Source organism: Octopus sinensis, linkage group LG22 (assembly GCF_006345805.1).
Source record: "Octopus sinensis linkage group LG22, ASM634580v1, whole genome shotgun sequence".
Classification (NCBI taxonomy): Eukaryota; Metazoa; Mollusca; class Cephalopoda; order Octopoda; family Octopodidae; genus Octopus; species Octopus sinensis.
In genome coordinates, this window is record NC_043018.1 from 26604465 (window position 1) to 26617523 (window position 13059).

Genomic DNA, 13059 nt, shown 5'->3' on the forward strand with positions numbered 1-13059 from the left:
AACATTAAAGAAAGAAACCTAAATGTTTCTTGCAACAAGTGCTCCTAAAACAAAATGGGCGATCTTACGGTACAAGTACCATAACTGCCAATTATAAACCAACGTGGTTTTGTTTACATTTCTGAAGAAAAAAAGAAACCCTTTTCTCCCACCCCTAACCATAACCCCCCCCCCCATATATATATAAAAAAAAACTTTACGGAGAGTAACGATCTTCTTCAAATGTAAACAAACACACGTAGCAGTTATGGTATTTGTACCGTAAGATCGCCACAAAATGTTCTCATGACCTTTAAAGGACCTCCAATTTTACTATTTTGGGATCTTTTCGGTTTGAACGGCAGTTTTTCTAGCGGTGTCATATGAATTGTCACCCATAATTATGACCCCAGTATCGATCTATTGCATTTCAATCTGTTTTAGGGTTAGGATTGGGGGGAAGGGTATCTTTTTTTCTTCACAAATGTAAATAAACCCAATCTGTTTCTTAAACGAGGGACATATTCATACGGCACAGAATGTTTTCACCTCAATAGACGTCATTGATTGGTTGAAATTGCAGAAATTGAAGTAAAAAAACAACAAATATCTTACAAACTATAGAATTTTCTCAATAAAACCAAGAGAAAAAAGATGTTTAATAAACACATTCTACCAGTATACGAAGTTTAAAAGTGTTTAGTCACGTGGAAATTATTTTAAAAAAAACTACTGTTCAAACCGAAAATATCCCAATTTTGTTTGAGTAGCCCCCCCCCCCCCAACAAAAATCTTATCTAGAACCCCCGTTCGACAACTACTGTTGCAGGCAGATGTAATTTCATAGGAAGCTTCTTTTCAGTGTTCACCGGTTGAAGTGGTGCATTCTGGGTGAGTTCTGTCAAGGTTACCTCCACCTTTCTGCTTCGCCTGGTTCTTCTCATCGCTCAACCTTCTTCACTCACCATGTCTACATTTTGGCGTCAAGCTGGACTAAAGTAAGCTATTTCTTCTATTTTATTAATACGATAACACCACTGCTTTTACCCAGTATTTAAAACATGCAGAACGAATATAATATATGCAAAATAAGAGATAAGCTAAAGCGAAAAACCTCAACGTCGTTTTGTAAAACCTTGTCCTTCCGTTTTTATTCAGTTCCCGTCGAGGATATCTTTAGAGAAATATGCTAGTTTTTTTTTATGTAATACATATTCATCCCCTACTCAGTGTAATTCTTTAAAATTGCCAAATTTCGGTGGAAGAAGGTCGTACTTAATCGTTAGACAGGCATTTAATTATGCATGTGAAACGAAGGTGTATCTGTGACATGCGGCCAAATCGTTATGCAAAAGGTGAAAGAACGAATGTATTTTAGCCATTTGTCTTAAAATACCGGTTCTGGTATGTTGTACGCAAAGCTGTGTTTATAATAATTTTCATTATTTTTATCGGAGCTTCTTGTAATATTTTGCCCTGTGCGGTAAAGTCTTCACTTTGCCTTTTCACTTCCAAGGACAGGACACAGCAACGGGGTCGACTTGTGCCTGGCTAATTGAGGTCTACATTAATTGTTGTTGTTATTTATTATCATTATTATTGGTGGTATTACCACGCTGAGCAAATGCTTAGCGGCATTTCGTCCGCATTTACGTTCTGAGTTAAAATTCCACCGAGGTCGACTTTGCCTTTCATCCTTTCGGACTCGATAAAATAAATACCAGTTGAGCACTGGGACTCGATGTAATCGACTTATCCCAACCCCGATATTGTTGGCCTTGTGCTAAAATTTAAAACCATTATTATTATTATAATAATAATTATATATAGTTGTTCTAATTTTATTGGTTTCGGGTAGGTTAAAAACGTAGCTGTAGGTTGTGCAGGAAGTTGATAGAGAGCTACTAATTAAAGAAAATATACCAAATTAGGCAAGAAATAGCATATAGACTTCCTTCAAATCACACTATACTGTCTTAAGAAAAAGTGCCAACAACATTGGGATGTTGTAATTTAGGTAAAGTGTGTCTGAAAGATAGTCGCTTTTAATGAGAGCGTGGATTGACCTCACACATACACAAACCGTAAATTCTCTATCACCTTGACTGCGTCACTTATCTGTGATATAAAGAAGAAAATAAATTGCTTTTCTTTTTTCGCTCCTAAATGTTCTTATGCAGAAATTCAATGTTTTTTTCTTTTATTTTATTAAAATGTTAAGTGATTGAAAAACAAAAAGTAACAAAACTCTTTCGGTTTCATTCCTCAACAGAAACTTTTTGTTACGTAATTTGGGTATCACTTATCACTTGTTTTCAATGTTTACACAGATTAATTAAAACGTCTGAAAGAGTTCTTTAAAAATGTAGGAATTATACCCGATAAGCCATAAGTCACGCACCAAAACATTTGACATTATTATTAGCACGCCTGACGAAGTGCTTAGCGGTATTTTGTCCGTCTGCACGATATGAAATTCCTCCGAGGTCGGCTTTGCCTTTCATCCTTTCAGGGTTGGTAAAATAAGTACCAGTTGAGTACTGGGGTCGATGTAATCGACTATTCCCCTCCCGCAAAATAAGTACCGGTTACGCACTAAGGTCAATATAATCGACTTAATCCGTTTGTCCTCTGTGTTTAGCCCCTTGTGGGTAGAAAAGAAATAGGTATTTCGTCTGCCACTACGTTCTGAGTTAAAACACCGCCGAGGTCGACTTTGCCTTTCATCCGTTTGGGATCGATGAAATAAGTACCAGTTATGCACTGGAGTCGATCTGATCGACTTGCCCCCTTCTCTAAAAAATATCTAGGCCTTGTACCTAGAGTAGGAATAATTATTATTTATTTTGTTTATCATGTGCATGTGTATTCATCTTTATTTTATTCAATTTTAGAAAAATTGTTTGGTGTATCACTCATTCTGTCCCTTATTCAAGTTGAGATGGGCAGGGGTCAAAGTACAAAACACCTGTTTCTCAACTTAAATTTTAATGATGGTTTGTTCAGTCCCGAATTCACCCGAGTCAAGCAGATTTATGATCACAAAAATTCCAGTGACGACCACTTTGTCTTTTTATTCCGTTCTCTAATGTTTCAAGATAATAGAATAAGATACAGCTACTGTCTCTAGCAGGTCAAGCAAGCATGTTGAGGACGAGCCTCTCAGTGGTCACTCAACTTGTTAGAAACAGCAGCCAGGTCTCCTTCAATTTACACTCTACCATCTTAAAACAAGAGGAAGGATGCATTAGAAAATCTTATATATTCACACGTTCCAAGAAATGGAGTGGTCCTGGTTGGAATGCCTTTGTTCATAAGGATGTCTGTTTGATTGGGATTGATCTGGAGCTAAAACAGCCACTATAGCGGTTCCCATGTGTCATTTGATGGATGTATATATCAGTTGGGCGGTTCGACCAGGGTCTGGGAAGCCAGGAGGCTGCACCAGGCTCCAGTCTGATCTGGCAGTGTTTCTACAAATGGATGCCCTTCCTAACACCAACCACTCCATGAGTGTAGTAGGTGCTTTTTATGTGCCACCGGCACGGAAGCCAGTCAAGGTGCTGCTGGCATCAACCATGTACGGATGGTGCTTTTTATGTGCCAGTGGAGGCTGGCAACAGTCACGATCGGTTGGTTGTTTTTACATGCCACTGACACGGAAGCCAGTCAAGGCGGCGCTAGCATTGGCCACGTACGGATGGTGCTTTTTAGGTGCCTGGGTTGGCTGGCAATGCCACGAACGGTTGGTGCTTTTTACGTGTCACCAGCACAGAAGCCAGTCATGGCGGCGCTGGCATCGGCCACGTACAGACGGTGCTAAGTCCAGATGTTGGGGGGGGGGGCAAACACAGACACACAAACATATACACGTACATATATATATATACACACGACAGGTTTCTTTCAGTTTCCGTCTACCAAATCCACTGGTCGGCCCGAGGCTATAGTAGAAGATACTTGCCCAAGGTGCCACGCAGTGGGACTGAACCCGGAACCATGTGGTTCGTAAGCAAGCTACTTACTACACAGCCACTCCTACGCCAATAAATATTAAATAATACTTTAGAAAAAAAGTTTAATTTTTAAGAACAACTTACATTGTTTTGTAATTTAAAAAAAAAATTTTTTTTTTTTTTAGCTATGTGCAGTTTTCATCGATCTGTGCCAAAGTTGTGCGATCTTGTCTCCAACCAGCACCAAGAGCCGCAGCTGAGAAACAGTCTCAGGCATTTGTAAAGGCTACACGATGGGAAGGAGGAAAACCAGTCAGTAAGTTATTTTCTTTCCTTTGGTCTATGGCTGTCATCATTGTTCGACCGTGGTCGAGACAATGGAATTTACCATGCTACGCTAGACTTCACGGTCCATCAAAGCATTATAGAAGTCCTGTTGCTAGATGCCTGTATCCCTGGAGATTACATCACGGTAGGAGAGTGTGCGCCCTCTGGTATTGCGACTAGATGGCTTCCAGAGGAGAAGAGTAGAAATTGCCTCGTTTTCAGCTCTACAACAATGTCCAACAAACTGGACTCTCCTACCTTTCACAATAGATGATACAGGTGGTAGTTTCCCATATATTTGTACTTTGGTTGGATGACGCTTCCACGAGAGATTTTGAGCTCTCATAAGGAGGCGAGTGTAGGTTCCATCCAACCGCCTCTCAAGCTTCTTTGATAACGTCCAGGTTTCTGAGCCATATAGTAGAATTGGTTCGACTGTGGCTTTGAAGATTTCAAATTTGAAGTCTCTACTTAGATTTGATGACCAGATCTTATGCATGTCATTACAGGCTGACCAAGCCATACCCTTTCTAGTTAGAAAATCTTTTCCAGATGATGATATGTATGACCCAAGATATTTGTAATCAGAAACCATATTTAAAGGCACATTGTTGAGAGTATGGCTGTGCTTGGGCACCATCCAGGCTAGAGTATTCTTTTATTTCCTGGATTCATTCATTGGACTGTGGTCACGGTGGACTATGTACCACGTGCTGAGGTACATAGACCTATAAGTAGTCTGATCAATATGTATCCAGACTGTTGCCATAGTAACAATGCTAAAGCACACAGTGTGAAGCCGCTTGGCACACATTGACCTTGAACTCTGCTGTGCACGTGTAGTAAGTTTTAACGTTCTAGCTCACTTCCACTGTTTACAGCAGTGCTTGGAAGGAAGGTGTGTCGCGTGTAATCGTTGAGTTGACAGAACAGAGAAAGTTGAGCAGAGAATCGGCATCAAAGTTTGCCAAAAGCTTGGTGATACCGGCAAAGTTTTCAAAAAATTTTCATCGTTCTCGACAAAATCAAGATCTTGTGCAACTGAAACCTGCGTGTCTTCTTGGCCAGCTGAAAGCAGTTTTGGCACAAACTTAGTAGACACCTTCCTTCCAAGCACTGCTGTACACAGCGGAAGTGAGCTAGAATGTTAAAACTTAGTACGCATGCACAGCAGAGTTCAAGGTCAATGTGTGCCAAGCGGCTTCACTCTGTGTGCTTTAGCATTGTTACTATGGCAACAGTCCGGATACTTATTGAGACAAAGGCAGTTGCATTTTTACAAGAAACCAGCACTAAATTCACATCATTTCTTAAGAAAAAGGAATGTTCCACTTTGCTGTTTCATCTCCAATTTAAAAGGAGATTACTTTTCAGTTTGTGTTAGTACTACTTTCCATGTGATCTACATGAGCAAATTTACTTTGGTGGGTGATCTGTGCATTTATTTTAATTATTATAGGGTTTTCTTGAAAAAAAAAAACATTCGAACGGGATCGTTGCCAGTGTCGCTGGACTGGCTCCTGTGCAGGTGGCACATAAAAAGCACCATTTGAGCATGGCCGTTGCCAGTACCACCTAACTGGCCCTCATGCCGGTGGCACATAAAAAGCATCTACTACACTCAGAGTGGTTGGTGTTAGGAAGGGCATCCAGCTGTAGAAACTCTGCCAGATCAGACTGGAGTCTGGGGCAGCCATCTGGTTCACCAGACTTCAGTCAATTCATCCAACCCATGCTAGCATGGAAAGCAGACGTTAAACGAACAATTATAAGAATCTTTTTAAATGCATTTACAATGCTAAGTAATTACAAAATAATTTTAAAAGTGACCTAAAGTAATTTCTCTTGTCGATCACATGCCAAAGTAGCACCAAAGTAACCGTTTGTCCTTGTTTGTCCCCTCTGTGTTTAGCCCCTTGTGGGTCGTAAAGAAATATATACATATTTTTTTTTCTCTTTTCCTATTTTTCAGAAGTTGCAGCAGAGAAATCATGAGACTAAATAACATAGTAGCCATGTACTATGTACACACTGGCACCTTTTGCTTCCTTGAACTCTATAGTATGTTAAAAAATTTAAGTAAAATCTATTTGTAAATGCCTTCAGTATCAAGTCTTGTTTTTTTTTATTTTTTTTACCTTTTATAGTTGTCTCCTCCTGGTCACTGAGTACCACTATGGGTGCAATTCCTCTGAACAGACCTCTTGGCTGGCTGGGTGCTTTAGAATATATCTGGGTGGGCACTAATTTGTAATAATGCTAAAGTGGAATTTCGAAATAAGTGTATCACTGTAAATCTAAGGGGGCACCTTTGAATAATGGGGCATTACTGTCCAGCACCCCCCACTTAGTGAGGGGCGTGCCTCTTTATTCTTTTACTTGTTTCTGTCATTTGACTGCGGCCATGCTGGATCACCGCCTTTAGTCGAGCAAATCGACCCCAGGACTTATTCTTTGTAAGCCTAGTACTTATTCTATCAGTCTCTTTTGCCAAACCACTAAGTTACTTAAGGTGCTTAAACACACCAGCATCGGTTGTCAAGTGATGTTGGTGGGACAAACACAGACGTATACACACATACATATATACGATGGGCTTCTTTCAGTTTCTGTCTACCAAATCCACTCACAAGGCTTTGGTCGGCCCGAGGCTATAGTAGAAGACACTTGCCCAAGGTGCCATGCAGTAGGACTAAACCTAGAACCATGTGGTTGGTAAGCAAGCTTCTTACCACACAGCCTGTGAACGAACTATCTGCATATCTCCACTCTGGCTCACTTGATGCACAGTTTCTACCCAATTTCTCTTAGAAATACTATATCAGCACAATGCTTACCCAAGGAGGTCATACAGAATTAAAATCTAAAATGTTTGGCTGAAAGCAAATTTCTCAACCACACATCTTGACCTGTACCTCACCCTTCACCACAGCAGAAACACTTGTGGCCCTGAGGGGTCTGCTGACGAGAGGGAAGTGTTTCCAGCATTGCAATGGATTTAAAAGGGCTTGCAAAATGTCTGTGGACCTCCTGCATTTTCTTTCTGCATGGGGTCAAAGCATCTCTGATGTTTTATTTCGTCTAATTATTTCCCAACAGAAATAGCAAAACAAATAAGTGATCAAGGGTTTGTGAAAGCAGATTAAAAAGAAACTTTTAATTAAAAATGAATCTCAATATAAAGAATAACAAATTATTTTGAAGAAAACTGGACGGAATTTAAGATATCTGGGGAAAATGTTTAGAAACCAGAGGACAGTGGAATGTAAATATCTTTCACCCTTTTGCATCCAGCCCAAAGTTCTTACTGGTTTTATGTTCAAACTCGTTAGATCCAGCCTCTTACATCTACCCTACAATGTCATTCTAAAAACAATCACACCATCAGACCCTAAAAGTTATGAGATTAAGGCATGATTAATTCAAAATATTATAAATAAATAGTTTTATATTTGACAGAGTAATCTGAATGCTAAAGGGTTAAAATTTTCTAGAACGCTTTGTGGCATTAACATGATCTGGTATAAGATAACCTCTTTGATGTATTACTCTCTCTCTCTCTCTTTTACTTGTTTCAGTCATTTGACTGCAGCCATGCTGGAGCACCGCCTTTAGTCGAGCAAATAAACCCCGGGACTTATTCTTTTAAACCCAGTACTTATTCTATCGGTCTCTTTTGCCGAATCGCTAAGTGACCGGGATGTAAACACACCAGCATCGGTTGTCAAGCAATGCTAGGGGGACAAACACAAACACACACACACATATATATATATATATATATATATATGTGTGTGTGTGTGTTTGTGTTTGTCCCCCTAGCATTGCTTGACAACCGATGCTGGTGTGTTTACATCCCGGTCACTTAGCGATTCGGCAAAAGAGACCGATAGAATAAGTACTGGGTTTAAAAGAATAAGTCCCGGGGTTTATTTGCTCGACTAAAGGCGGTGCTCCAGCATGGCTGCAGTCAAATGACTGAAACAAGTAAAAGAGAGAGAGAGAGAGTAATACATCAAAGAGGTTATCTTATACCAGATCATGTTAATGCCACAAAGCGTTCTAGAAAATTTTAACCCTTTAGCATTCAGATTACTCTGTCAAATATAAAACTATTTATTTATAATATTTTGAATTAATCATGCCTTAATCTCATAACTTTTAGGGTCTGATGGTGTAATTGTTTTTAGAATGACATTGTAGGGTAGATGTAAGAGGCTGGATCTAACGAGTTTGAACATAAAACCAGTAAGAACTTTGGGCTGGATGCAAAAGGGTGAAAGATATTTACATTCCTGTCCTCTGGTTTCTAAACATTTTCCCCAGATATCTTAAATTCCGTCCAGTTTTCTTCAAAATAATTTGTTATTCTTTATATTGAGATTCATTTTTAATTAAAAGTTTCTTTTTAATCTGCTTTCACAAACCCTTGATCACTTATTTGTTTTGCTATTTCTGTTGGGAAATAATTAGACGAAATAAAACATCAGAGATGCTTTGACCCCATGCAGAAAGAAAATGCAGGAGGTCCACAGACATTTTGCATATATATATACACACACATATATACGAAAGGCTTCTTTCAGTTTCCGTCTACCAAATCCACTCACAAGGCATTGGTTGCCCAAGATGCCACGCAGTGGGACTGAACCCAGAACCATGTGGTTGGTTAGCAAGCTACTTACCACACAGCCACTTTTGTTTCATTTGTTTTAGTGTCCATTTTGTTCCAATGCTAGCATGAGTTGGATATTTAGGGGTAAAATTTTACAACCAGATACCCTTTGCGCTGGTAAGCTCTTACCTCTTTTCCAATTAAGGGACCCCCTCCCCTACTAGTCTTCCAAAGTGCATTAACATGATGCAGGATAAATCCCTTGCTTTGGATTGGATAGCTGGATATTAGTCTGCTCTAGATAATAAAAAGATCTCAGAAAATCTGCCACCTGTCCTGGAAGACTAGCTTAAGCTATGAAGAAACTGAATTGACTTGATTTCATCATCATCGTATAACGTCCGCTTTCCATGCTGGCATGAGTTGGACAGTTCAACTGGGATCTGGGAAGCCAGAAGGCTGCACCAGGCCCAGTCTGATCTGGCAGTGTTTCTACAGCTGGATGCCCTTCCTAACGCCAACCACTCCGTGAGTGTAGTGGGTGCTTTTTACTTGCCACCGGCACAGGGGCCAGACGAAGCTGGCAACGGTCACGGTCGGATGGTGCTTTTTACGTGCCACCGGCACGGGGACCAGACGAAGCTGGCAACGGCCAGATGGTGCCTTTTACGTGCCACCGACACGGAGGCCAGTCGGGCGGCGCTGGCTACGGCCACGTCCATATGGTTCTCCTACATTCCACCGGCACTGGTATCACAGCTACAAATTCCATTATATAACAAAATAGATTTGACCATGTGATCTTTGCAGAATCTTCCTCAGCCTGTCACTGAAGGATGGCAGCAGTTTTTATATTAATTAGCATCATGGCCCATTACTGGAACTTACTAGTGACATCACGTATTTCACATGATCATACTGCTTAATTACAAAGAAATGCAAATTTTTTTTGTGCATTTTTTACAATGTTTCATAATTAAACTTTAATATTTAGCACTTGTGTTATTTAAATACCCTCGAAACGAAGCCAAAAATACAGGATAAATTATTTTCTCAAATAATGAAAATGTTCCACGGGTGGTACATGTGGCAGTTGTGTGAAGTTTGATGAAATGTCAGTGGCACATGTGGCTGTTAATGTGTTGAATTTATCAAAAAACTGTTTATCAACATGATAAAGTCAATTTGTGGAAGAACTATTTGATAACACAAACTGGCTAAATTCATTTTCAGTTTGAATATTATTTCATGAAGCATCTCCATGTTTAGTCACATGACTACAACCGGGTCACCAAAGTGCAGTTCTACTGCAATTTGTAGTGGATTTGTATTAGTGACCAAGTCACAACTGATGCTTCATGAAATAAATTTACCATATATGCCAGCATCCCAATTTACAAGTGTTTTGTGGAAAAACGACATTTAATTTTTGCTTCCTTATCACATGGCTCCAGGCTTCAGTCCCACAGTGTGACACCTTAGGCAAGTGTTCTCTACTATAGCCTCAGGCCAACCAAAGCCTTGTGAGTGGATTTGGTCACTTGTTGGAGGATAATGTTTTACCATGGGTGACCGAAATACTTAGAGGTAATTACATGTCCACACAAGATGGTGTGCCTTCTCATATATCCAGTGTGACACAGCAGTGGTGCAGGAACCATTTCAGCAGGTTTTGGGACAAGAATGTGTGGGTCCTCCTTCAGCCCAGGTGTCAACCCTATGGACTTCGCTATATTCAAGAGTTCCTTACAAAAAAAATCACTGCTCTGAAGAAAGCCTTAGTCGTGTCATGGGATCGTTTAAGTAAAGAAGTCATCTGGCATTTGTGTGACTCTTTTCAGCTGTCTTCTGGTGACTGTGAAGGCTAAAGCTGGACATATTGAATGAAACATAACTCATTATGCTATATGAACCTATTTAATTAAATCTGAAAGAACTTGAGTTTTTATGCCCTTTACTAAAAATTATGACTAAAGCTCAATCAGGAATTCTTTACGCTGCGAACCCTGTATTTCAGAAACTAGTCTGTGGCCATACTGGGGTACTGCCTTGAAGAATTTAATCAAGTGAATTGACCCCAGTACTTTCTTTTTTTTTTTTTCCTCTCTAAAGCCTGGTACTTATTCTATCACTCTCTTTTGCCGAACTGCTAAGTTACAATATTGTAAGCACACCAGCACTTGTTTTCAAATGGTGGTAACACACATCACATCATCATCCTTTAACATTCGTTTTCCATGCTGGCATGGGTTGGATGGTTAGACCAGAGCTGGCAAGCAGGAAAGCTGCACCAAGCACCAGTCTGATTTGGTTTGGGTTTCTAAGGCTGGATGCTCTTCCTAACACCAACCACTTCACAGTGTGTGCTGGGTGCTTTTAACATGGCACGATTAAAGGATGTGCCCATATATGATGGGTTTCTTTCAGTTTCTGTCTACCAAATCCACCCAGATGGCTTTTGGTCAGCCCGAGGCTATAGGAGACATTTACTCAAGTTGCAACTTAAGCGGGACTTGAACCATGGGGCCAGGAAGCAAACTTCTTACCACACAGCTACACTTGCATAACAATTTGTTTTGTCATATTCAAGAATTAAAAAAAAAAAAAAATGCAGGTCTTATATGCTAAATTTCAAATGCATTTAACAGCTTTGTGTGTTATAAAAAGACTCTTCCACAATATAAGTGCTTCAGTATGAACACAGTCTTAGATTAAGTTACTCACTCGACAAATTAAAACTCAAGAAAATCGATTTTCTGAAAAATTATTTTTTTTTCTTTCTTCTGGGGTCAAAATTTCCCTCCTACCATCACCACAGTCTGTTCTTCCACCCCTTTTAACAGACAGTTACAAAATAGTGATAGAAATACATTTTGTGAGATGACGAAATAAATGTCTCTTTTTTTTTTCTCTAATAACTTAAGGTGTGTGTGTTACTCGTCAGATTAAATATACCCGGAGTTGGAAACTTTCACGTCATGATTGGTTCAATTATCGTTCAATACAGTTTGGTAGAGAATGTTGCTTCTCCAGAGAATTACTGTATAGCACAGACTGAACTGGACTTGTCATTCACTGGTTGACCAAACTGGTTTTCAGCTCGACGACGGTTCGCTGTAAAGAGACACAAAAGTTTGAAACGGTTAGAACATTTTCAGTCAGGGACGTCAGCTGCGTGAGGGAACAACAGTTCAGTTTTGGTGCTCTTTCAGAGAAAGTACATCAAAACTGAAAGTATGTTTGGTGATTCCTGTAAAATGTGTTTTATTTCTTCAATTTTTTTTTCAGCTGAATGGCTTATGTTTATGTATTTTTTGTGTATGTATGTGTTTATGCATGTGTGTGTGTGTGTGCATGTATGCACAGCAGTAACAGTGTTGAGTATCATGGAAAATACCGGACACTCAAGCATCAATCTCAATATCCTAGCTGTCCCCATTAGAGCAGTTTTTTTTGGTCCTGCTCTGCCCTCGTGTTAATTCCAATTTCTCTGACATATTTCTCAAACTTGGTTGTTAGTGCTCCGAGTGCCCCTTCAACTCCTGAGATGACAGACACTCTCTTCATTATTATTATTATTGAGTGAGAGAGCAGTGCATGCCATCAAAGTGATACTGGGGTAAAATATACGAGGCCCAGTACACCCATGTATCACAACATGGTGATCTCATGTCAGGCACATGCATCCCATGATTGATCTCATGTCAAGATAAATAGCGCATGACTTTGCAGGTGGGGCCCAGTTAGAATTTTCTTCAGGGTGAGTAGCCCATCCTGCTCAAAAGGTCCCTGAATAAGGATGTCGAACGAAACACCCATGTTTCCAGAAATAAAGTAAACCCCAAAGAATTCCTCTCAACACATGGCTACGATGCTCCCCCACTACTTCTGCTCGTGATCAGAGATGCACATATCGTCAGCCACTAAGGGACATGCTCAACTGGTTAAGGTCAAACAACTGACAAGCAAATCTGTGGCATTGAGCAGAATATTTGCTGTAGCCCATCTTTTATACCAAGACAATGTACTTGATAACACTTCCAATCAATTAAGATCAAAAGCCATGAGAGACAGTGCTGGTATCAATATTATTACAGCAAGTTAAATGAGTGTATAGAAGAGTCATGGGCAATCTGTGGCCTGTGGCACTTTCTGAATGGCACACCTAATGAAAAATTATTT

The 13059-nt window shown here is 39.9% G+C and overlaps 1 protein-coding gene and 1 long non-coding RNA gene across 3 annotated transcripts in view; one reads left to right on the top strand and one right to left on the bottom strand.

The window, feature by feature from the left end:
* Window positions 1–817: 817 nt before the first annotated feature.
* LOC115223336 lies at window positions 818–6368 on the top strand. The gene is made up of 3 exons (XR_003882791.2): window positions 818–977; window positions 4121–4251; window positions 6235–6368. It is a non-coding gene; the product is annotated as an uncharacterized LOC115223336 (long non-coding RNA).
* Window positions 6369–11779: 5411 nt separating this feature from the next.
* LOC115223137 (ras guanine nucleotide exchange factor B-like) overlaps window positions 11780–13059 on the bottom strand; it is a 34975-nt gene continuing 33695 nt past the window's right edge. For both annotated transcript variants that reach the window (XM_036512086.1, XM_036512085.1), the window contains exon 12: window positions 11780–11991. In XM_036512086.1, coding sequence (XP_036367979.1) covers window positions 11915–11991 — 77 coding nt within the window. In that variant the 3' untranslated portion in view covers window positions 11780–11914. The remainder of the gene's footprint in view (window positions 11992–13059) is intronic.